This window comes from Danio rerio, chromosome 22 (genome assembly GCF_049306965.1).
Source record: "Danio rerio strain Tuebingen ecotype United States chromosome 22, GRCz12tu, whole genome shotgun sequence".
Classification (NCBI taxonomy): Eukaryota; Metazoa; Chordata; class Actinopteri; order Cypriniformes; family Danionidae; genus Danio; species Danio rerio.
The window spans coordinates 36,563,287-36,590,963 of NC_133197.1; the positions used below are offsets into that span (position 1 = coordinate 36,563,287).

Sequence of the window (27,677 nt, forward strand, 5' to 3'; positions counted from 1 at the left end):
ATATGCTGGATAAGTTGGCGGTTCATTCCACTGTGGCAATCCCTTATTAATAAAAGGACTAAGCTGAAGGAAAATGAATAAATAACCGCTTTTATTTTGTACAGCTTATTAACCTTTGGTTCATAAATCACCCTACTTTAATTTTAATATTTTAAAGGGTGTAGTACATTCACAGAGGCCAGACTGACTCAATACAGGTGAGATTTTACCCATATTTTCACTCATATCTGTACAGTACACAAGTATTAGAGTGATTTATGAAGGATCATGCGACTCTGAAGACTGGATGAAGCTGAAAATCATCTTTAAAATCACTGGCATAAATGATTAAATTACATTACTGCGATTAACTGATTTTCTACCCAACCAATCATCATAGTCTGGAAATAAAAAAGTAGTGACTGCAGCCTCAGGTTGAGTAAAAATACGACACTCAAGGGAAAGTAAAAGTACACATTTAAAAAACTACTTCTTAAATTACAATTCCTGAAAAAAAAACCGACTTCATTACAGTCATTTGAGCATTTGTAATTTGTTACTTTGCACCACTGGTCCTCATGTCACAAAAACATGCACACAAGCATTTACTTACACAGCACAGCTGTTTCCTTGACGTTTTCCTTTTACGGTACGCATTGCATGTACTGGTTTCGCTGACTTCCTGTGTATGCTCTGCGGTAGATGAAGTGATAAAGAAGATATTTGACCAAAAATGTTCAATGTTCAAATGCTCGGTTCAAGATGACCCAGGATCAGCTGAAATGTTACAGGTACTGTCTTTAGTTCATGCTTTTTAAGAAAAACTTATACTCTTACTCTGAACGTTGCCAAAATGTGCAACTGTTAAAACGAAAGTATATAAACTTGGTTCCAGTTTAAGCCCAGCGAGGCGTAAAACATTTTATATTCTTGCTTAAGTTCTTAGTGAAAGGTTAGAAGTCGTGTGTTCATGCTATTATTTGAGGCTATAGAGTTTAAATCAAACATTTTAAGTGTTTTCTTACTGTAATTACCTCCAGTGGAATTGAACTGCTGTAAGATATCAGATATGTAACACAATTGCAACTAGTCAGTGTTCAGTACGTTTTTTAAAAAATGTTGGGTTATTTTAGCCTAACATTGGGTCATTTAAACCTAGCTGATGGGTTTAAAGTGTAATTTAGGTTTACTTGAAAAATAGAAGAACCCGAAGTTTGGTTTGTCTAAATTTGACCCAACATTGGACTTAAAAAAAACCCACAGACCACATACAAAAATAACAATAGATACTGATGAAATCATGTAGAAGTTAAACCACATTAAAGCAAACAGGATACTCACAAAAAGGCGGTATCTTATCTGATTTGGCAGAGTTTTGTCCTCTAGTGGACACAAAAGGAATAAACACAAGGGCTAGTAGTCAGTGCCAAACTTAAAAGGAATAAAACTGCTTTACAACGTTTTATAACACATCAGAGCTCTATATTTAAACTGGTGTTGTTGTTTTTAGCTTGACGTTATGTAAATCTGCCCCTCCACTCCGGGTGTGGAAACCTGTCAGTTGACGTTGCTGTTGGTCTCCACAAGATGGCCTTAGTACCCAGCTAAACAACGCAGTGTATTTAAAAAAGGTCAGACTGACCAGCTTAAACCAGGGCTCGTTTCAGTATCTCCGGATTTCAAATGTTAACTTTAATTTAATGTTCGTGTTAAGTTTCAATCCAGTATATATCAACCTTTTCAGCTCTAGTCAAACCCATAGACTGTAAAATATATGTCAAACCTTATCATAGTGTAATCAGAGCTAATCATATCCGGTAGGAGGCGCCCCTGTCGCATCTAAGGTCAGGAGAAGTAAAACATCAGGTTCATGACACCATGATGAGTACAATGACAGGCAGTGCAGTTTAAGGGTTTTTAATCTAAACAAGAACAAATGAAACCCAAAAGCATTAGAACAGTGTATATATATTTAGTTGACTTATGTACTTTGTCCCAAATATTTCAATGAATGTAACACTTTACAATACAGGACACATAGTTAATTTTGTTTGATGCATTTACTAACAAGAACAAACAATGCACAATACATTTAGGCTATTAGAGTATTTATTAATCTTTGTAAACATTAGTTATTGAAAATACAGTTCGTGTTAACTCATGGCGCACTAACCAAGGTTAACATTCACAGGGTTGGATTTTAATAGTGCATTAGTATTTGCTAAACTATTTATGCTGTACAAGTGTAGTTTATTGTTTATTCATGTTAGTAATCATTAACCATGTGCCCTGTATTGTAAAGTGTGACCGAATGTTCAAATTATAATCCATGCTATATTTACACAACACAAACAGCCTATGTTAAAACAATTCTTGTATATTGGTAAAGTTATGATAATCAGCGATCCAGCCTGTGTAGATCGCTGGAATATACACAGACTGCCATTATTTGGACTACAAGATCCAGTCATCCACCACACACATACACACACCTGCTCCAAGTCTCCACTGATTAGACATTCACGACTGAAGCTGCTTGTGACAGACTGTAAATGTAATGTGAAATGCCATGTAAAATGCCATGTAAAATGAGCATTTTTCTCAGCCTTGTATATTAATGTTCAGTTATTTCACTTTAAAGGCAATGAAAAGAACGTATTTGTCACTATAAAGGTAAAATCCACACTCGGGAATTGGAGAAAAATGCTCATTTTAGAAGAAAATATTGAATGGCATTTAGAGGTTTTTGCATCTAAACTCTTCAAATATGTAAATATACTTATTTTTAAAATACAATTTTTTTTAATCATAATTTTATTTGGGAAATCTGTTAAAACTTGATTTAAATTAAAAACTGAAGCCCATAGGCAAATAACCAACTGGCCGGCGCATTCAACCTTCCTCAGTGAAAATTTGCCCATTTGAACAATAAGATAAATTCAAACATAATAATAATAATCCAACTTTTGGTCTTTCAAACCTCCTGACCCTCTTGGCTACATGCATGACTATTTAATTTAACTTAATAAATTGTAAGTAGAGAGGATTACTTAATAATACATTTTAATAGCAGTTAAATAATAAATAGCAATATATATATATATATATATATATATATATATATATATATATATATATATATATATAAATATATATATATATATATATATATATATATATATATATATATATATATATATATATATATATATATATATAAACAATATTCATATATATATATATATATATATATATATATATATATATATATATATATATATATATATATATATATATATATATATAAACAATATTCATTCTGGGCGGGGGTGACTCGTCCCCAGTCCCCACCAATGTCAAGCGCAAACCTACGCCCTTGTAACAGCATTCTCCTGGCAAGCTGACAAGATCAGTTCATGTTATTTTGATTACATCAAAAGCCGCATGCAGAGGTTCAGTGAGTCACCTAGAATTGTTTATTTATTTAGGGTTTAATGCCATATCAGCAGCACTCGCTTTATTAATTGCAAAAAAAAAAAAATTATATATATATATATATATATATATATATATATATATATATATATATATATATATATATATATATATATATATATATATATGTATATATTAAACATTTGAATGAAGACAGTGCTCTGCTGCCACCTCCTGGGTGGTTTTGATATCTGTTCTACAATTTAATTAATAAGTTACAAATAATTTCATAATCTAATATTACTGAATTAAAATGCAGTCTTGGTTTTATTTTTGTATTATTTGTAAATACAGGGTAAATACTTTATTACCACTTTCTAACAACCCTTCTGTGCCCATTTCTGCACTGTAGATCTTTAAAAATATTTTTAATAATGATTTTGTTTGGTTATTAAGAGTCACATACTACATTGTTATTCTATTTCATTTAATTAGAATATTAAATAAACTTAATATTATATTAATAGTGTGGCACAAATGGCCAGTTTTATTTATTACTTATCTATCAGGACACAAATTAATGAAAATAAATTTGACATTAATAAGTGCAGCACTCGTGTAAACTTCTGATTTTTTTATTTGACAAATGCTGATAAATAAATACCAACTTCATCTTCAGTAAAAACACAAACACAAAGCAATACAGTCAGTTGAAAGTCCCTCTTTCTCGGTTTAAGTAAAAATCTGGCAGATCTGTGTTTTTTAGCTGTCAGATGTCTCACCTACAGAACATCTGTGTATGCACATGCACACGTACAAAAGGAAGACTGACAATTTATAGAAAATAATAATAATAATTTAAGATACAGCAGTTTGTGATTATTATCTTTAATAAACATAAAACAATTATATATTTTTTACAGGGAAATTCCACTACAGCATTAAAGTAACAATCTGCAGTAAAAAAGTGCTTGGCATATTCTGTATTCTTTATCATGTGTACACACACACACAGCCTGCTTCTTGAAATTTGGATTACTGACAATGGCTCGGCGAGGCAGTGACGCAGTAGGTAGTGCTGTCACCTCACAGCAAGAACGTTGCTGGGTCGCTGATTCGAACCTCGGCTCAGTTGGCGTTTCTGTGTGGAGTTTGCATGTTCTCCCTCCCTTCGCGTGGGTTTCCTCCGGGTGCTCCAGTTTCCCCCACAGTCCAAAGACATGCGGTACAGGTGAATTGGTTAGGCTAAATTGTCTGTAGTGTATGAGTGTGTGTGTGAATGTGTGTGTGGATGTTTCCCAGAGATGGGTTGCGGCTGGAAGGGCATCTGCTGCGTAAAAACCTGCTGGATAAGTTGGCGGTCCATTCCGCTGTTGTGACCCTGGATTAATAAAGGGACAAAACCGACAAGAAAATGAATGAATGAATGAATGAATGACAATGGCTCAGAAGGTTCTGGATGTCAGTGAGAGTTGCAGAAATGTCCCATCACCATCCTGTGTGACAACTCTCAGTAGGATACACTGCAGGATCTCAGGCGGCATCAGTACAAAATTACCAACAATCATCAACATGTCGCTTAACATACAGTATATTAAAGTTAAACTCAAACAATTAAATTTGTTTATACTAGGCATGCCCCCTCCTCACATTCCCCTTTGCATAAGTTTCATTCATGGATTATAAAGTAAACAAAAAAAAAGAGAACATGAAGTGTAAATAAATATATTAAAAATTATTAAAAGCAAAAATCTATTAAAACAAAAAGAGAGAAAGAACTGAGGTAAAATAAAATAAAACAGAGAATATGCTCCACAGGAATCATAGTGATGACTATATATCAATGCCAATGATCTGCAAACAGAATGTAGGATAGATCAGTAAGTTAAGAATTAAGTTTTAGATTGTACATATTTAGCATTAACATTACCAGAGTATATAAATTAGAGAACATGCCACAAAGAAAAATATATTTTGTTATCTTTGATATTAATAAACGTCATGTGATGGACTGTTTTGCTCAAAACTCTTTAAAGTTTACATTATTCTTCTAAGTGAATAAAACCACCAACTGTACGATCAACCTGGAAAACGCCAACCCTAACACAGATGAAACTTCCTAACACAGAAAAACCAACCCTAACAGAGAGGAAAACCGGAATCGAAAGCATACATTACAGCTACGTCTGTTTGCGCAAACCAATGAAAGACTTGTAGCCGGAGTGACATGTTCAGTCTCCGCCCCGATCTGCGGGCTGCAGACGGGTGTACTTGGTCAAGAAAGGGGGAGGGCAAGTATAAACCAGTCTGTCTCTGAGGTTGGCCATCATTTCACTCGTTATGTTTCTGCGAATACAGGGGTGCTGCTGAAGCCACGAAAGTTTGCACCTGAACTAATAGGCTATTAGCTCAAAATTTTAGGTTCGGGACTTCAGAAAGGGCTTTTGTTTACGTGTCCCGTTTAATCATGTGGATAATGTTGTGTAAAGTTGCCATCCTCGTGCTTCTAGCTAAAGGTATGTTGATCACTTTCTTGTTTAGGTGTGTCTCTCTTTCACTGTGTGTGTTTATATAGTGGTCTTAGTAGTTTTCTATGTCCGTTATTCAGTTTATAATGGCTTCTATGTGCGCTCGCGCGATCACTCTTCTCTGACTGCTTCAAGCATTCATTCATCCTTGCGGTTGCGAATGTTTCAAGTGTCGGTGCATGGAGCCTTGGAAGTATAGTTTCTTAAAATTACTGAAATGTTTAATTTAATTGTATCTGCCTAAACATTCATTTCACGATCAGAATGAGCTGTAATACAAAACAGAGCTAGCTAAAATATAAAACACAAACGGCAAGCAGAATCCTACTTAACTGAATATAAGTAGCCTACCTAACGTAAGCAGAATATGAGACTAAAATTAACAAAACAGTACAGTACTAAAATAGACTGAAAACACAAAAGCTCAACACAGAACAGAGAGAGAAGAAAAGTTACTTATACCGGCCGCTGCATGCACATAAACAGTTTAATTTGTAGCCGCATATAATGTTTAATGCAAAAATAATAATAATAATGTTAAAAACTATTTTATAATAGCTATTGGCGTATATACAAACGAAAAACTAAAGATGATAAGGATGTGGATCAGTTGTGGGAAAGAGAAAAGGTTTGCGAAAGAGAGGCGTGAAGAAAAGAGAGGCGTCTAGGAGCTCTGAAAGTCAGAAGTCGGTGTTTCGGCGAGTCGTGAATCAGCTTTTTTGTCCCATGTATACAGACAAAACCGTATTTCTGAGATGTTGACTATATTAAGTTTTTACTATTTACTATCGACTACATCAAGCCAAGTTTTTGGATATTCCTATAGCCTACATGTCAGCGAGCTCGCAAACCGCCATAAGGCGTAATAAGCAGAGACTCGAACCTGTGCGTTGTTGAAGGAGTTCAACTACACATAAAAACTGAATATTTACTCACTCTTAAGAGTTTTCAAACATTTATGGGTTTTTTTCCTTCTGTTGAACAAAAAAAAAATATTCTGAATAAAGCATGAAAACATATAGCCATAACTATTATTGTATTAATGCAGGGAAGAAAGTTATTGGAGCTAGTTTCCTTCAAATATTTGAGAACAAGACACTTAATGTTCGTAGGCCTAAATGAAAACATAGTTTTAACTTTTAAATAATGCCTTTTGTGCACTTGTCAACATTGGAAGTGGATCTAAAAAGACATTCTTTGATAAAATGTTTTGATCCACTTCAAATGACTAACTTCGAATTCGGCATATTTTAATAGGCTAGTGTAGCATATACGCCAACGCCAACGCCCCTTATGCTAATGTATGCCAATAAAACGCTTACAAATAATGCACATATTTATTTAATAATTTTGACCACCAATTGGCAGGATAAGCAGCAAAACATAATGTGTCGGCCGTTTAGTTTGTGCTTTTGAATTGCATAACGGGACCTTGATCTTTCTTCCAACAACTTTTTCCCTCAAAAAGTAAAAAAAAAAGTTAGCCTACTTATTAATGTAACAGTTTAAAGTCTGTTATTTCACAGACTTATTTCTATTTCTTATACAAACTACTAAAATGTCAACAAAAGCCACTTTGTTAAAAATAAATGTCAACATCATAAGTCGACAGAGCACAGATCCCATGCATTATGCAGTGTTTATATAAATAAGAAAATTTATAGTTTGCATGTAATTACATAAATCATAGTTGAGAATTTTTTAAATTTTATTAAGCTCAAATTAAGCTAAACATGATGCGGGTAGACCTGTCCCGTTTACCTACATTTTTACATTTCTACATAACATTTTTAAATATTAAATCTGGGGAAAATTTGGTATTGAGCAATATAAGTCCAAAAGGATCTTCAAAGCTCTTTAACTTCTGTCGGACCGCTATCATGATATACAGGCATACCAACACAGTCTCACGGCAATTCGTAACTTTTTCATTTAGGGGCGGGGACTAGCTGAGCTCCGCCATTGAGCTCCGCACACATTCCACACATTACGTAGATCATGTTCATGTTTGTGTGTGTGTGTTTGCATAACGTATACACAGAATAATTCGGCAATACACATTTATGTGCTTTTTTCCCCAACGCAATCTCAGTCACAGACGGCATCTGTTGCATATCTGTTCACAACTCATACATTGTTAAATCCGATCAGTTTGATCGGTATCAAAAAAGATACATTAAATTTTACACCTAGTTTAAACGCATGAAGTATATCGAAGAGCAATCTTGGGAGTTTCTGCCGCTATGTTGAGTTGTCATTTTGTGTTTTGTTCTGTTTAATATTTGCTTATATTCATTTTTATGTGTTGTGCAAGAAGCATGGTCTAGTTTTTATTTAATTATTTTTATATATTGCTCGTTTTATGTTATTGTTTGATGCAATACTTGTTATTCTTTTTTTCTGTTTGTTTGCAGATATGTTTTATTTTGTTTTGTAAACTGCCTGTTGTGTAAATGTGCTACTTTATATTCTTGCCTTGTTTGCCTTGTGTTACTTTTTACAACTTTTTTTTCACTGACAATAAAGGTATTCCGATTTTGAAATGAATGTTTTGGTACATTATAAACATTTAAAATTGTTATTATAATAAATGTAAAATTAAAACTGTAATATTTGTATTTTTATTTGTGCGTGCGCGTGTGTCCGTATAGAGATAGGCTATTTGTAATATCTGCCTACACAATGGTCAAGTTTTGTCATTGTTAGGCCTATACATGACATTTACATTAAGCCACAGTTTTCTTATAGCTATACAATGTGTGCATCCTTTAGACTTACAAAAGTATCCGGTATGTAGGCCTAACAGAAATATTCATGTGCAATAAAGATGTTGAAAAAAATATTATTGCAGGCCACCTTACGACTAATTTTAATGTCAAAATTTATTATCTCTTTACTGCATGATTATTTCTTTGTTTAGTGTGGATTGGGTGTGTAATCAAACATTTTTAACACTGTCAACCGGATAACCCAAAAACATCTTGACTTTTTATTTACTGTAACTCCCTCCGTCAAACAGATCAAACGCCATTCAAAAACAATTACTGTGCTCTTCCAGCTACAAACTAGTACTGGGAAACACCCATACACACTCATTTACACTCAAACACATACGGCCAATTTAGTTAATCAATTCCCCTATGGCGCGTGCGTTTGGACTGTGGAGAAAAGCAGAGCACCCGGTGTAAATTTTAACACCAACACGGGGAGAACATGCAAACTCCACACAGCCACCTGCGCAGCCGAGGCACGAACCAGCGACCTTCTTGGTGTGAGGCGACAGTGCTAGTAACTAAGCCGCCGTCAGAATTTTTTTCAGTTGATAAGACACATTTATTTCCAATGCTGTCAGAGTTTATTTGATTTTTTTAAATTATTTTGTACATTTAAAAGTTATTTTAAAAATATGATAATATGCCAGTTCCAAAAACAAAGTATTGTACAGTAACCGGTCTGTTTTTCTAAACATTTTGGTACTGGATTTATAATGTCATATTTTTCAATGGTTTAATTCACTCATGCAGCCTGGTTGATTTATTTTTAAACACTTTTGAGAAATTAAGCCTCGTTAAGAGAGAAAGAGAAAATGTTATTTTTTTTATTTTTTTTATTCTGTATTTCTCCATTTATTTATTTAACCATTTTATCATTTTATTTATTTATTATTTTTTCAGTTGGTTTATTATTTATTCATATTTGTCTTGATTCATATTGAAGGCCCCAGAAAGGAGGGTAGAAAGGTGTAAGTTTGATTTAAGAGTTCTACAGTTTTCTTGTTTTTGTTGCTATATGTCATCTCTTTGCTTGGACTTCCATTTTTCATCTACATTTTTAAGCCTTCATTTGTAAGTCGCTTTGGATAAAAGCGTCTGCTAAATGACTAAATGTAAATGTCTGTATTATCTAAAAAAAAAAAGAAAATAAATTAAGAAAATAAATTAAGCCATAAAGGACACACATTAATGTCTTGCTGACATAATTTTCTGCGCATGCGCCAGTTGCGCAGTTCTGAACTGTACCATAAATTCGGAAGTAAAGCTTTCAGAATGACTCAAGTGACGAGCAAAGGGGAAAGCTGGAACTACGCTTTTGAATAAGAACTACGCTTTTGAATAAGAACTACGCTTTTGAATAAGAACTACGCTTTTGAATAAGAACTACGCTTTTTCTATAAGAAGAAAGCTGGAACTACGCTTTTGAATAAGAACTACGCTTTTGAATAAGAACTACGCTTTTTCTAAAAGAAGAAAGCTGGAACTACGCTTTTGAATAAGAACTACGCTTTTTCTATAAGAAGAAAGCTGGAACTACGCTTTTGAATAAGAACTACGCTTTTGAATAAGAACTACGCTTTTTCTAAAAGAAGAAAGCTGGAACTACGCTTTTGTACGGCCTCTCCCACACTGTTTGCAGAAATATTTCAACCAATCTATTATAGAATTCATTTGTTCTTTATGAATGTAAATGTTTGCCTATAATACTTTTTTTGTGAAATGTTACGTTTTATTATGTTTGTGTTTTTCAATTTTGAGTGTCATAGGACATAGGCTATTTGTTTTATTACACTGTAAAATCCAATAAGTTAAGGTAACTCAAAATAATTTAAGGAAACCGATTGCTACAAACCATTTTAGTTGAAAACTAATCAATATGAGTACTGTGAACTTAATTTAAGATGAAGTAATGAGCTATTTAATTAACTCATTACCTTCTACACCGAGTTCAAAACTCTTTTCAGATTTGTAGATTTAACTTTCAGTTAATTTTGAGTTAACTACACTCATTTCATTTGACAAAGTTGACTGTTGGGTTCTACAGTGTAGGCCTATGTGTTTTACTTTTATTGTTTTGTATTTTGCGTATAATTTATGCTGTTTTGTTTTATTATTTGTCATTCTGCCACTTTATTACTGCCACTGTTGAGTTGGGTTTTATTCAGTTTAGTATTCGCTTGTGTTCATTCTTGTTCTGTTTTGCAAATGCAAGCATTTTTTTTTTGTACATTACTTAATTATGTTTTATTTACTTTTTTTATTTTGTGCTTGTTTCTTTGCTGCATTACAAGCATAATATTTTTTGTCCTTTAGCATACTGCTTTTTGTGTAACTGTTTAGTTAATTTTATTTCGCTTTGTAAATTGCCTGTTGTGTTACATTTTACAACATTGTTGGACTGACAATTAAGGCATTCTGAAAAAAATAATGTTTAGGTTGAAATAGTTAAAATCGGTATTATGATAAATGTGAAAAAATTATGTTTTATGTATTTTGTTTGGCCACATTTCTATTGTTTAAACATTTTTGTGCGTGTGTGTGTTCGAAGAGACATTTGCAATGTTTGACGAAAACTAGGCTGTATGGCTTTGTTTTGTAAATATAGCTTACATTTACATTAAGCCGCAGTTTATATCTATAGACTAAATGCATCCCATAGATTTACAAAATGATTCACGGTGTGTAACAGAAATGTCCATCTAATACTGAATAAATAGTTTTTCTTAGATTCGTTTTTATTAGGCTACATGTCTCCAAATATTTTGGGTTGAGTTTTGGACTGTTGTTCCTATGACATCTTTACTTTAAAGGGCCTATTAAGGTTTTTTTTCTATTTGCTCATCTCTGACTCAGATTTATGTAGGCCTTTATGTATTATTATGAAACAAGTTGTGGTTTTTTGGTTTGCTTTGTACTGAAAAACCCTCAAAACTCGAGAGTATCTGATCGGTTTCCGTCCATATTGGGTGGCACTAGTGCTTTCAATTTTTTGTCATTTTATCAGTTTGTTTAAGTTGTTTGACACACGACTAATTTAAACAAGTTTAAAAAAAAAAAACTGGGGAAACCATCGTTTTGTAATAGGCGTTTTAACAAAGTCTTAAAAAACCCAATATTGTCCAGCCTATAAATTAGCACAAAATTAAAATACAGTTCGAGCAAAGTGAAAACATAATAAAAGTAGGCCTAACACAACAACATGTAAAGATGTAAAATAAACTCAACAGGTACAAAACAGAATAAAAATAAATTCAAAATGTAGGACTCTGCATTTGTTGGCATAAGTTTCATAGTCAAATTCACAATATAGGCCTACTGTTAAAACCAGCATGAAATTCAAGTGATGAACAAGAAACTAACGACCCCTTTACTGAGATTGAGATTGGCCTGAGCCAATTGTGCCCGACCAACTGGATTTCTATGCATCACCCATGCACCGCCTTTTAAGGGCGGGGTAGGCTACTGAAACGCACATGAGTTCTCACAGTCAGTCACCAATAAAACATCCTGCTGATGCTAGAAGAGTGTTGTTGAAGCTGTGGAGGTTTGTCTTTTAAAGGGGATGCGTATTATTTAGATTAAACATGTGGAACTTGTTGAAGTTTAGAAATATGCGAAAAGTTACCTTGCTGAGTCTACTTCTTGTTAAAGGTATGTGGATCATGTTCTTGTTTGTCAGTTTATGTAGCCTATGTACGTGCGGCGTTTTTATTGAGGTAAAGTTGTTTTTATAGTCACACATTCATTCAATGACTATTTGTGACACGCTATATTGTTTACCATGGTACATTAAATATTCGGTCTGAAATCACATGCAAGTACAACTCTAAAACAACAGCACTATTTGTTTTACTGGAAATTTGTATAAGTCTACTAGTCATTGCTGATTGTATGATTTCACTATTTAATATATGCAAATTTTATTTTCTTAAAACGTGTCTGAATTTGTGAATAGAAAACTAACTATACCTCAATCTCGTTTTTCTCCCTTTACCGTTTCTATAGATTTTTTTTCCTTTGCGCTCGTGTCTTGCGCGCACGCCACGCACACATGCAGCTGGTTCCCCACTCTTTTTTATTGTTTCACAGGTGAAGCTGTCCTCAAATAGAAGACGCATTCACATAGCTACATTATATTATGATTAGTGTTAAAAATAATTATCATTAAGGGACACGTTATCTACAGGAGAAAAAGGCAGGTGCCAAAGCCCAACCCTCTGCGCGTGCCTGTCACAGAGCAACCACTGTTTTTATCACCATTAAGACTTATTGATTTGAAAAGTATTTAAAGCAGAACCTAATTAGCATTGTCCCAAAATGTCTTGTCAAAAATTGCACTTAAGTGTGTTGAAAAATAATATAATTTCTAAGTGGCCTTTAATATACATTCATATTATCTGAAAGCGCATCTTTTTTAAAGTTTACTTTTTAGATTTGAAGTACCAAAAAATAGGCTACTTTTTCAATACAATAAGGCTCAATTGTATAAACAGAACTAAATTCTTTGCATGCCGTATATGAGTCCATACATATTTCGGATATATATATATTTTTTTTTTGTATATGAGTCATATCACGATTGTCTTTTCACGCACTACGTCATTCTTGCTCCAAGAACAGCAAAGCAATATCCTACAATGTCGTAACAGATAAGCACTTCTCACATAACAGATGCAGGGACAGTTGCTGCACTCAAAAAATGTATTACTGCTGCTCTTTCAAACTAGTTAGTTAAAATTAGATTACACAACACAATTATTGTAATTTATTTGGCTAATTTCTTTGTTTTATGTTCAGTCCACTTAAATTTGTAAACCATAAAGTTAACTTTTGCATTTTATGTTGGGGCAACATGAAGGAATTATGTTGGTCCCAATAGTATCTGGATGCAGCCTTTATAATGCAAGCTGAGACTGCATCACTCAGCGATGCAGTGTCAGACACAATGCACTCAAATGGAGCTTGCTCAGTGAGCATTAGCTGTCCTAAAAGGAGTTCTGAGAATAATTTCAATCAACTGTAACTCATGAAATATGCTTAAAAATGGCTTTTTAGTTCAATTAGGATAACTTCAAGTAAAAGTAAGAGCAGGGCTCAACAATAAGGAATGCTTGGTGGCCCAGGGCCAGCATGAGAGACGCTTGGGACAGTAGACCAGATCATTATGGCCTGATTGGGACAGTGCTGCCTTGTCACTGAAATTTAATTTGCCTGCGGATATTTGTCAATTGAGTGCATTTTAAGTTTGTGCTTTTAAGTCTTAAATGCTATCTTCTCTGTCGTAAACACCATCTTGCTTTTCAGTTCCTCTTATGTGATTTGATGTTTTGAGCATGCTATTTTGTTCCTATAACCTGATGACAATACATCGAATAAACAGCAACATGGCGGCAACATCAAATTATAAGGCTAAAAGAAAATGCTTTTATTTATAAAATAGTAAAATAATACTGCTCTTTTTGTTTGCATAAGACTTTGAATTTTGCTCATTATACATTTATTAACTTTTTATAAGAACTGAAATTCTAAATTTTAATTCTATATTCGAAGACATTATTTTTCACATATTATTTAAAATATGTGGCTAAAATAGCTATTAACTTCTCCTTTTTTTTTTTTTTTTTTTTGGTGGGGCTAGTAAAAATTTTGGCAGGGCAAGTAAAAATCTAAACCACTGGGCCGATCAAATCAGTAAAAAAAAAGTCCTAAGCCTTGAAACCCTGAAAGACTTTGAATTGCAGGACCCGTAATAGACATTTGTGATATTATTAGACCTTTGAGTTTAAGTTAAATAAACCTAAATGTATTTAAACTTTATTTGTCAAAATCATGTTGGACCAACTCAATTGCATTTAATTGTAAATAGATTCTTTAGTTGGTCCTAAACAAACTCATTGGATGGAAATCGTGCCCTCAATTAAATTGAGTTCATCAAATGAGTTATTTTTTTTAAATGTGTGTTGTCCACAAAGAAAGACATTTGGAAGGTATTTGGAAGAAAGTCAGCCACAGAACAGATCTTGCAACCTATTTGCTACACTGTAAAAAATAAAAAGTTGAGCTAAATTAAAATATTAATGCAACCGGCTGAAAATAATTTTTTGAGTTTATTAAGCTTCAGTGGTTGAAGTGTACAAAATATGTTTTTAAGTTGTCTGAAATGGCTGGTTTAATTCAAGTCTGCTTTACTAAATAATTTGGCACAGCTTCAACACTAAAGCTAAACAAACTCAAAATTTATTTGCAGCCAGTTGCTTTAACATTTTAGGTTAACTCAACTACTATGCTCAAGTAAAGAATTCAACATTCCACTGAATTTTTTACTTTCATTGAACAAACTGTTACAAACATGCAGTTAAATCGTTTTCATGAGTAAATTCAACTCTGAGCTAAAAAAAATGTCCACCTAACTTACAATTTTAAACTGAGTTAACAATTTTAAAGCTGGATTTTTTACAGTGTACCATAGTATTTATTTTTCCAGCAATGATGGTAAATTGGTGTCAAATTTGTCTGTTTACTCCCATTTTTCCAAACATTTGCCTATAGAAATGCACAATAACCTGAGGTTGTGTAAATGATGGCAGAAATGAAAATTTTAGGTGAACATTTTGAGTGACTGAATTCTTTTAAAAAGTTCTTCTGTGCAAAACTTTTTCATACTTAATCTCAGAAGACGTGGATGAGCAGTAGTTCCAGATCAGCTCATAATGTCAGACACACATATGCTTTTCTGCCATTTCAGCAGGGAAAAAAAAGTGAACATGATGCTTAAGCTTTTACATTTACATTTTACATTTACATTTAGTCATTTAGCAGACGCTTTTATCCAAAGCGACTTACAAATGAGGACAAGGAAGCAATTTACACCACTGAGAGCAACAATGAATAAGTACTAAAGGCAAGTTTCAGGTCTGTAAAGTCTAAGAAGGGAAGTGTTAGTAAAATTTTTTTTTTTTTTTTTTTTTTTTTTTGTACAGTTAGTGTGATATTCAAATAGGCAATTGCAGATTAGGAAGTGAAGTGGAGACTAAATAGTTGAGTTTTTAGTCGTTTCTTGAAAATAGCGAGTGACTCTGCTGTTCTGATGCAGTTAGGGAGTTCATTCCACCAACTGGGCAGATTGAGCGTGAGCGTTCGCGAAAGTGATTTTTTTCCTCTTTGGGATGGAACCACGAGGCGACGTTCATTCACAGAACGCAAGTTTCTGGAGGGCACATAGATCTGCAGAAGTGAGTGCAGATAAGAAGGTGCTAGGCCAGAAGTCACTTTGTAGGCAAACATCAGAGTTTTGAATTTAATGCGAGCAGCAACTGGCAGCCAGTGCAAACGGACTAGCAGCGGAGTGACATGTGCTCGTTTAGGTTCATTGAAGACAACTCGTGCTGCTGCATTCTGGCAAAAAGAAGAACATGACACCGCTGGTTTGAGTTCCAGTCAGTTGGTGTTTCTGTGTTGAGTTTGCATGTTCTCCCCATGTTGGCATGAGTTTTCATCCAGGTGCTCCGGTTTTCCCAACAGTCCAAACACAAATATTTAATGTGATCTTTTATTGATTGTGTTTTCCAGGTGTGTTTGGTGTTGAGCCTGAAGAAGTGAAGGTGGTGAGGGGAGAAACTCCAACTCTACACACTGGAGTCAAAGACTATCGTAAGATATTTTGGAGGAATGGACACAACGTTAATATAGCTGACTGTCAAGTACAGAAAGATGATTCAACACTGTGTAGCTCTCACAGAGATGGACTGCAGATCGACAGACAGACTGGGTCTCTCACCTTCATGAACATCAGTGACAAACTCGGCGGACATTATAAACTGCAGATCTTCAGCAATAGCTTTGAGAAGTCAACCAAAGAGTTCAATGTCTCTGTCTTTGGTAAGTAAATTCCTCATATTATTTAAGCGTGCAAAAAAGCTGGTGCACCCAATAAGACCAACACAGAGGTTTCAAAGTATTAAAAACTTAAAATGAACTAAAATCAAAGTTGGCAACAACCCCATCCTAACTGTAAATCATACTCAGTAATCAAAAAGAAAAAAAATCAGGGACAGGTGAGGACAAATCCTCTTCAGATGGTGCTAAATTTGATTGGGCGCAATTGTCAAAATAAATTTGAATAAGCTGTGTGTTTCAGCCTTGTTAACAGTGTGGCGCAATGTTACTGCCCACACAAACACACATTCTAGCCTGTATTTCACATTGAAACTTTATTCTGTCTTTTCCAGATCCTCTTCCCTTTCCCACAATCTATGTATCAGAAAACTCCTCATGCTCTCAGTGTGTCCTGCAGTGTTCAGCGAATGTGACACAGGCGACTCTCTCCTGGTATAAAGGAAACCACTTTCTGTCCTCCATCCACATCTCAGATCCTAACAACAGCATCTCTCTGCCTCTAAAGGGGAATTATGAGGACATTAATGAATACAGATGTGTGGTGAACAACTCAATCAGCAACCAGACCAAACACCTCAGCAGATCTGAAGTCTGTCGGCCATGTGCAGGTATGATTCATAAACATTATCAAATCATTCATATGTATTAAGCAGCTTCATCCAGCTTTCCTGAGAAACACGGTTGCATTGTATGATGAATGGATTTAATTTGCTGTAGATTTTCAGCCTTGTGGATTGAAGATAATTATTTTTAATATGAACAATATCTTTGAATGTGCTGCATTTAAAAACAACACACATGGAAACAATGTAAAAAATGTAAAAACTAGCAGAAATAATTTACAGACTTGTCAAAACTGTTTTATAGTGGATGATTATTATTAGATTAATACAGTGTTAGGGTAATCTTGAGGCATGGGGTTGGACACTGCTGCTCAAATTAAACAATGAATCCTCCAACACGAAATGGGCCAGTGTTTCATTTTCACTGTCCAGCCAATGTATACTTGCCTTTCATTTCATTCAGATTTAGCATGCAGCTCTAATGACTGACAGATATTGTACACACAGTTATTCTGTACTGTCTGCAAACCAAAACTGTCAATCTTCGTCACAATACAAACAAAAAATAAATAAAAAAATCACCTCATATTGCCGACCTGATCTTACCGTTAGCACTCTTAAAAGATAATTTAATTGCCTCTGTTGAAAAAAAATTAATTAAGAACTTCTTGAACCACGATTTAAGCTGGTTCTCTGAGATCAGAACCAGCACAAGAACAAACAAGAAGCCAGAACAAACTTAATCCAGCAGCCATGGTTCAAAATCTACCTACACTAAAAAGACATTTATATGGATACACCTTAATAAACTTATTGGGAATTTCACTCAAAAACAACTATGTGTGCTTGGTTTTATCATATTCTTTCATGAGTTATTTACAAGCAACTTCACATATACTAATGTGCCGCAAACAGGACGTTAAAATCCTCAACCATTTCCATTTTATTAAGGAGTATCCATTTTAATGGCCCGCCCTGTATATATACAGTTGAAGTCAGAATTATTAGCCCCCCTGCATTCTTAGCCCCTGTTTTTTTCTCCCACAATTTCTGTTTAACAGAGAGCAGATTTTCCAGCACATTTCTAAGCATAATAGTTTTAATAACTCATCTCTAATAACTGATTTATTTTATCGTTGCCATGATGACAGTAAATAATATTTGACTAGATTTTCTTCAGGACACTTCTATACAGCTTAAAGTAGCATTTAAAGGCTTAACTAGGTTAATTAGGTTAACTAGGCAGGTTAGGGTAATTAGGCAAGTTATTGTATAATCATAGTTTGTTCTGTAGACTATCGAAATAGAAATAGCGTAAAGAGGCTAATAGTTTTGTCCCGAAAATGGTGATTAAAAGATTTAAAACTGCTTTATTCTAGCCAAAATAAAACAAATAAGAATTTCTCCAGAAATAAAACATTATCACACATACTGTGACAATTTCTTGAATCTGTTAAACATCATTTGGAAATGAAAAATATTTTTGAAGGTAATATTTTTTATATTTCTTGTGACCATGTACTCTGTGTATAGCATGTATAACAGGAACATGAAAGGAAGATTCTAAAATCAGTGTGTGTTAATATTCAGAATAAGGTCAATATAACATAAATACTGATGTCCAACATAGCATACCTATAGATAAATCAGATTTCAATGTTGTTGAAGTCACAGTTTTGCTCATTCTGCTCTAAAAACTCTCTCTTTGTCCATTACAGAAACAGGTCTGAAACCAGTTTATATAGTACTTATCTGTCTGGTTATTGCGGTGATTGGGTTTCTGGGGACTGCAGGAGCTGTGATTTACTGCTCCAAAGGGAGAAGACAACAAACTGGTATGTATTAATTACAGCTGACACACATTTGGGTGAGCGTAAGAAGGCAGATATCAATGTCTGTGGAACCTGTAGTTGGACTGGAGTTGTGATAACTCTAAATAAGATTATAAATACAAAGGATTTCATATATACCATGTCAGTAGTACAGGCACCAGCCATCATAGGCAGTATTACAAATATGTGCTTTATTACCAATTATTAATGCAGAGTTACTTTTCACCCTTCATATAGATCAGGGCTATTCAATTAGTTTGTCATGCTGGCCGGGTCATAAAAAGCATCCCAAACGAAGGGCCGGAGAGATATAACTTGCTGTATGAGTGATGACACAACTGCAATATAAGAGCCCATATGTGTATATTTTTAATCCTTAAGACACCCACATTGGCTTTTTCTACATTAAAATGTTAATATATTGTATTTTGAAACTAATATCAGTGCATTGTACAATAGACTTTTTTTTTCAAATGTTTTTCAGAGCACAACAAAAGCAGTGCATTGCTGAAGTAGGCTTCTTCTACATTCAGACACATTCATATGTGATGTTTTGAACTGCATTACAATTAGGGATGCAACAATTATAGATTTTGGTTGTACGATTATATAGTCTGAAGAATAATCAAGGTTTCACGGTTATCACGTCTAATGTAAATTCAACCTTTAAATTAGGTAAGTAGCTATTTATAATAACTGTTGTTGCCATCTGCGTTCATACATACATGATCATTTTAATAATAATTCGTCTAACATATCTTTTGTTTACATTGCACTGAAAGGCACGCACAACTCTCATTGTGGAATGTTTTCTTCTGCGTGCGCCCGGCAAACCGCAAGCGCGTCGCTCTGCTGGCGCGCGCATATTGTCATATATTCTTCCATTAGAAATAACGAACTTGCACGCGGAAAAGACGTGACATGGGAACGGCCGCTGCTATAGTTAATCCTGTTCGTATTAGCCTAGGTGTACTTCAAAATTTAAACTAGAGCACAACTTGGCATTTTGCAGCGGTTTCGTTTCGTTCCGTGCAACTGAAATGCGGCTTAGAGAAGACTTTACGATTGATAAACTGTGATGAATTAAAGCGCAGTTAATAGTGAAATCGGCTTATCGTTGCATCCCTATTAACGATATCAGTGCATTTTACAAATAGCCTTTTCTACAAACATGTTTTCGGCTGCCCGCACCACTCGCTTATGATGACTCACGCTCTGTGCAGCCTTTAACTGCAGCTCGTGCTGTTATTGAACTGACGCACGTTACTTCATAACTATAGCGGCCGTTTGTGGACTGAAATGAAAAGGGGGAGGGCCCTGAATAGCCCTGTCCCTGCTGTAGATTGTGTTCAGTAGTCTTTAAAGGGTTAGTTCACCTAAAAATGAAAGTTACGTCATTAAGTGCTACACTTTTGTGTCATTCCTAACCCAATGAGACCTTTGTTTGTCTTACAAATCTGAGATCTTTCAAAGCCCTGAAAAAAACATCCTCAAAAAAAACCCATATGCCTTCAGTGGTTCATTTAGAATATTATCAAGCAATGAAAATCCTTTTGCGCACATAAAACTAAAATAACATTACTGAACAGTTACTCCTCCTCAGTGTCAGTACAGAGTAGACATACGTCTGTGGTCTTATAAGCCAAGACAAATTTAAATTAATTATTTGAAACTACTGTTTTAGCACAAATTCTTTATTTTTTAAATATTTGTTATGAAAACAAAAGCTTTGTACTTCATGCATGTTCCAGATAATAATTTCATCCTTGTAAAAATGCATCAGCACTTTGGAACAGGGCCCACAGAGTTTAGTCTGAGCAGGAATACAAACACTCATGCCAGTTCATGCCAGTGTTTGCGCTGACATGTGATAACCTAATGAATCGTGTTCTAGAATTTATGTTGCTATAAGCGCAGAGTAAATCGATTTTTAAAAATAAAAAATCTACAACCCCAAATCAGAAAAAGTTTTGACTGTAGGAAAAAGGCAAATAAAAAAGAAGTGATTTCCAAATTATCATTTACTGGTATTTTATTACAACAAGCATCATTTAATGTGCTCCTCATAATTTTTATTGTTTTTTTTTTTTTTTTTATAAAAACGTATTCCAATTTTGGTTCTTGCAACACATTTCAATCAAAAAGTGTGAACAGTAAAGCATTTACCACTTTGTAATGTTCCTTTGGAATGAACTTTGTCCCATTCCTTTTCACAAAACAAAATGTTTAGGGATTGAAGACACCATGTGATTAAGTGTTTCTGGTGTAATTATGTCCCATTCTTCCTGCAAACCTTCCTTCATTTTCACATTTTGTACTTCAAAATAAACCACGCATTCTCTATTGGAGACATGTTAGGACTGTAGGCAGGCCAGTCAAGTACCTGTGTTCTCTTCCTCCACAGCAGGACTTTGTAATGTCTGCAGAATGTGGTTTTGCATTGTCTTGTTGAAATATGCTTGGGCGTCTCTGGAAAAGAAGGCAGCATCTTGTGCTCCAAAATCTCTCTGTACTTTTCAGCATTAATGGAGCATCACATAAGTGCAAGTTAACTTTGGCAAGATATTGAGACAAGCCCATATCATGACAGAGCCTGGATTCTGGACTTGTTGCTGGAAACTGTCTGGATTATCCTTTTCTTTTTTGGTCCGGAGCACAAATTGTCCATTTCTCCCAAAAAGTACCTGAAATACTGATTCATCTGACCACAGTACACATTTCCACTGTGTGATGGTGCATCCCAGATGCATCCAAGCCCAGAGAAGTCAACTGCGTTTCTGGACACTGTTAATATAGGGCTTCCTCTTGGCACAGCACAGTTTTAACTGGCATTTGTGGATGTAACTATGTATTGTAGTCCTTGACAAAGGTTTGCTGCCAGTAGTCCTTAGTCCTTGTGGTGATATGGCTTTTAGATGAATGAGGATTCTTGATGCAGTGCTGCCTGAGGGATCAGCGATCACGATAGATCAGTTCAGGTTTGCACCCTTGTCCTTTACACACTGAAATTCCTCCAGATTCCTTGAACCTTTTAATGATTTTCTGCATTGTTGAAGGTGAAATATCCAAATGTCTTCCTCTCTTTCTCTGAGGAACATTGTTTGTAAACATTTCAATCATTTTCTTACATATTTGTTGGCAAACTGGTGATCCTCAGCCCATCTTTGCTCCTAAAGCAGTGGTTCTCTTTTCTGCCCGTGACCCCCAAAATAACAATGCTAGTGACGCGCCACCCCCAATATCCTCTGAGGTGATTATAAATACAGAAACCTTGCATGTAATGGCGCGCACACACCAATAGACCCAAGTCTATTCTTCGTTTAATTTTTTTTTAATTTATGTCAGTGCTGTAAATGGGCCAGAAAGTTTCACCTGGTGTTATAAAATCAATCTGCTGCATCTGACGCTATTGCTGTGTCTTTAATACTATTTAATTACCCCAGGGGTCGCAGTCCAATAGAACTAGTAACTATAAGCTACTATAGTAACTATATAGTATGTAGCAGGGGTCACCAGTCTCATTCCTGGAGGTCCGGTGCCCTGCAGGGTTTAGCTCCAACTTGGCTCAACACACCTGCCTGAGTGTTTCAAGTATACCTAGTAAGACCTTAGAGCTTGTTCAGGTGTGTTTGATTAGGGTTGGAGCTAAAATCTGCAGGACACTGGACCTCCAGGAGCAAGTTTGGTAATCCCTGGTTTATAGAAACTATAAACATTTTTTTTCAGTAGGTTATGGATAAAATATGGTAATTCTTATGGTTTAATAAAAAATAAATAGATTTTTGGAATTTACCCGGGGGTCCCCTTTTATTGTTCCGCGACCCCTCAGGGGGTCCTGACCCCCACTTGGAGGACCACTGCCTAAAGGACTGACCTTTCTTGGATGCCAAATCATAATTACAATCACCTGTTAACATCACTTGATTCACATCACATCATTATTTCACCAATTAACCCAATTACTAACCCTAAAATAATCCTGTGCCAACTTTTTAAAAGGTGTTGCAGAAACCAAAATTACAATATTGTTTATTTGAAAAAACAAAACAAAACAAAAAAAAACATAAATCATGAGGAATACATTAAATAATGTTTGTTGTATTCTCTGCAATGAAATAATATATATTTAAAATATATAAAAAGCATTTTTTTTTCTTTGCGTTTTCCATACTGTCCCAAACCTTTCTGATTTGGGGTTGTATATTAGGTTAGTAAAAGTGATTTTAAAACAGCTTAGGCTATTAGGCAATTTATTAAAACAGCTTGGGCTTAATTGTTACACATTTCAGTGCAAAACCGAAAAGAGATTACACACAGGAGCACTGTTTGTTGGGGAATAGTTCACATTCTGGCTTTCCTTCCCTTCTCATCAACAACTGAATTCAGAGCTGCCACACCTTCACTCCAAAAAAATATTTTGCTACTTGTTTGAACTACTAATTTAAAATAAGCTAAATCAACATTCTTAATTTTTTTGTGTGACAACTCAATTATTTTATATTCATATCACTTAAGTTTGACAATTACCTTAATCGATTTGTGTTTAGACAACATGAAGGATTTACGTGGAACCCAGCATTTTTAACAGTGTTGCCTGCCTATTTTCTAAACATGAATTTTGTCACTGTTTTGAAGCTAGGTTATAGATATCCTAAAAATTAACAATACTAACATCTAAAACAGTTGACTTTAATTTCATTGGACCTTTAAGAATTTTTGTTTAAAAAGTCAATTATTGAACACCTTGCGTTATAGGGACAAGACAGCACCTGTATTTGTGCTAATGGTCATTTGTGTGATTGCAGGCACTGACTACAGTCATGTAACGAAAACGGAGGAACAGTCACCTGGAGAATCAGCAGAAACTTCATCTTCAGGAGATTCCCTTTAGGAATATTGAATGACCAAATTCACCTCCTAATGCAGCTTTTCCCAGTTGTCAACGTTTGTCCAATTTCTAGGTGTTGTTTGCAAAAGTCTTAACACAATTAGGGAACCGTCAATCTTTCTTGACCAATACTTTTAACACAACTCATGTTGTTTTCACACAATATTCAGTCAGTTAATACATTTCTAAAATGCTTATGTTTTTTCACATAAGCTTTAACCATATCAAAATGCATTTTGCTATGCAAGAAGTTTGTTGTAATTTTTGACACTAAATACAGTTTAACATGAATTTAAAATCCCTCAAGTCATTTTAGACTTGAACCAAACAAAGACCAAAGCAAAGGAATTTTAATGTCAAATTTTCCAACACATTTACAGTATCTCTCACCGGCCACTTTATTAGGTACACCTTACTAGTACCAGGTCAGACCCCCTTTTCCCTTCAGAATTGCCTTAATCCTTACTGGCAGAGATTCAACAAGCTACTGGACACTACTGGAGATTTTGCTCCATATTGACATGATAGCATCACACAGTTGCTGCAGATTTGTTGGCTGCACATCAATGATGCCAATCTCCCATTCCACCACATCTCTAAGGTGCTTTATTGGATTGAGATCTGGTGACTGTAAAGGCCATTTGAGTACAGTGAACTCATTGTCATGTTCAAGAAACCAGTCTGAGATGATTCATGCTTTATGGCATGACATGTTATCCTGCTGGAAGTAGCCATCAGAAGATTGAGACACTGTGGTCATAAAGGGATGGACATGGCAGGATGGATCCATGCTTTCATGTTGTGAGGCCAAATTCTGACCCGACCATCCGAACGTGGCAGCAGAAATGGAGCATCAACAAGGCATTTGTGCCCACATAACTGACGCTCACTGGATATTTCCTCTTTGTCTGACCATTCTCTGTAAACCAAAGAGATGGTTGTGCGTGAAAATCCTAGTAGATCAGCAGTTTCTGAAATAGACCAGCCCGTCTATCACCAACAACCACGCCACGTTCAGAGTCCCTTAAATCCCTTTTCTTCCCCATCCTGATGCTCGGTTTGAACTGCAGCAGATCGTCTTGACCATGTCTACAACCCTAAATGCATTGAGTTGCTGCCATGTGATTGGCTGATTAGAAATTTAAGTTAATGAGTAGTTGGACATAATAGGTGTAGGTGTACCTGTCTAATAAAGTGACCAGTGAGCGTGTTTTAAAAGAGATAGCAACATATAGTCGCTTTGGATAAAAGCGTCTGCTAAATGACTAAATGTAAATGTAAATGTAAATATGAGTTATAGGTTAAAGTCAAGGAGAAAAAAAAAAGATTAATAGTGTTTGACGCCACAGCTATTGAGAAACAGGAATATACAGTAAACTACACATGTACGTATATTTACCAGTGGTGTAAAGAGTACTGAAAAATCATACTAAAATTAAAGTACCATTACTTGCCTAAAAATGTAGTGTAAGTAGAGTAAAGGTATATTTGTAAATATTACTGAAAGTATGAGTAAAAGGTAGCCCTTTTAAAAGTACTCAAGAGCAGTGAGTAGTGAGTATTCTGCTGATGCATTTAAATGTAATTTGTGGATGTGTGTGTGTAAACGTAACATTCTGTAGTGCATTTAGTTTTTGCCCAAGCAGACACACAACATCATAGGACGTTAATATTAGGTTAGATTTAGGTTGTGATGTCAGGTGACCAAAATTGAATGTCTAGCCAGCGTCTAAGGACAACGTTATTTTGAAATAATGACGTCAAATGACGTTGATACTTGGTTGTTTTTCGGGTTGTGTTAGAAAGTGACCAAAATCCAACATCGAGCCAACATCTTAAACCAACAACATCAAGATGTAACATCATTAAACGTTGATATTTAGTTGATTTTAGGTTGGATGATGGATATTGATGTCGGCCTGATGTTGGGTTTTAACGTCAACTTGATTTTCATTTCCCAAATGAAATGCAACATCCCCACCATGTTGTTTGCTGCAATTTTAAATCGCCAATAGCTTGAGGTAGTTCATTATGATGAGATGTAACTTCTATGTGTGATTTGATTGGACAGGAATTACAGGACTGATTTGTGTAATCCCCATAGACTGGGAAAAATACAGTAGTGACTGCAGGTTGAAGGAAAATAGTGGAGTAAAAGTACCGATAGGGCACAATTACAGGAGTTTCAGTATGCGTAATTAGTTACTTTACACCACTGGTATTTACTAAACCTACAACACAATCTATGATTAGTGCAGCATATAGTAAAATCAGAACTGACAGCTTACGTTTCTGTAATTTCATTAAATGTCAGTGTTTTTAAGATAACTGTTTTACATGTTGGAGACATGTAACCTTATGACCATTTCACAAGTTTTGACATGTATTAGTGCTCTTACACTTGATCACGACACGAGAGTCCATCCAATTCAGTGTATCTTTGTTTATTTTTTACATCAGACATCCACACATGTCAATTTCATCACAATCCACTTACATACAACTTGTTTGTTCCAGCTTAATGAATTATGACTCCAATCTTACGGCCAAAAGCTTAACATCACACCAACAACTTACGCATGCCACAAAATAAGCATATACATGCGCAGTGGGAAAGTAACTCGAAGTATATGACATACAAATCAACAAGATCATCTTATTTTATATTACTATAATTATGTACCACTGACAAATTATGAAGATTACCTTGAACAATAAACTATGACTCTTACAATAATAACTGTGTTGTGATAAAATAATTGTTCATTGTGAAGGGAACATGTGTTTGTATTTTGTAATACTCGTTTTTATTGAGGGAGGTTTGTCGGGTTTTGGCAGATGTATTATATTTTGTTAGCGTTTTAATGCATTTTGTGTTGGATCTCAGCAGTGTGTAATTTTGAGCATGATAAGCTGTTTTGTCCAGTTGGTGCGTTAAAGAGTTTAACAAATGTGTTAAAAGTAAAAACTATTTTGGGTTTCCAATGCAAACAGCATTTGAGAAAGAGATGCAAAAAGGATTGCAACTGCCCTCACGTTCCTATGTATGTTTTACCACGTCCTGTCTCAAGTGAAGTACTGAACAACTCTGAGGATTAGTTTAACATGAAATTTGTATTTTATACAAAACACAGTAGATAAGTTGCTTAAACCTATAAAAAATGCATTCAATAACCTTTGAATTAAAAGTTTGTTTCTTAAAGCCCAATTTCTGGGTTTCTGTAGGTCTAAAACCCTTTCTTGCTTTCAAGCAGGCTAATCCCCTTCACATCACACAGTCTTCAATGTTCAAAAATAACAATATAAACCCCTAAAGTTTTAAGTTATCAGTCATTTTTGTACAAGTTTGTTTTTTAAATCACTAAATAAAATTTTAAAGAAAGAAAAAACTTATTTTGACAGTCACTAGTAGATCAGGATTACCAATGCTCAACAGAATATATTGGGTTGTTTTCGTTTTCAAAAAACCCAGTTCAATAGACAGTCTATGAAGAAACAATTAACAGTTGAGGAAGTTGAGGATGCTAAAAGGATGTGAAAGGTTGTCCTTTCAAAAAGAAAAAGAGAGACAGAAAATGTCACTCATCCGTTTCAAAGCCACAGATAATGGGGGGTTGGGTGCTCACTAGAAATCAGGCTGTCATGATCTGACAGAAGGCATGGAACGAACTAAATAAAAATGGACCTTGAACAGACAAAGTCAAAAACAATCATTATTATCTTCATTGTAAGTCACTCTTACAGATTTACTTCCTCTTATTTTTATTCACCTTAAATAGCAA

The 27,677-nt window shown here is 34.8% G+C and overlaps 1 protein-coding gene across 9 annotated transcripts; it reads left to right on the forward strand.

Annotated features, from left to right (window-relative positions):
* The first annotated feature begins 559 nt into the window (after positions 1-559).
* On the forward strand, positions 560-26,632 carry LOC137488974 (uncharacterized). Of its 9 annotated transcripts, none has more exons than XM_073937596.1 (7): positions 612-770; positions 16,286-16,366; positions 16,455-16,594; positions 16,945-17,044; positions 17,118-17,220; positions 18,894-19,010; positions 23,813-26,632. In XM_073937596.1, exons 4-7 carry the CDS (start codon positions 16,988-16,990, stop codon positions 23,896-23,898), a joined length of 363 nt encoding a protein of 120 aa, XP_073793697.1. In that variant the 5' UTR covers positions 612-770; positions 16,286-16,366; positions 16,455-16,594; positions 16,945-16,987; the 3' UTR covers positions 23,899-26,632. The 9 variants fall into 9 exon arrangements, 8 of the variants coding, with proteins under 8 accessions (XP_073793693.1, XP_073793691.1, XP_073793692.1 ...); XM_073937595.1 differs by having other exon boundaries at positions 654-770; positions 16,446-16,594; XM_073937592.1 differs by having other exon boundaries at positions 560-770; positions 16,945-17,220.
* The last annotated feature ends 1,045 nt before the right edge of the window (positions 26,633-27,677 follow it).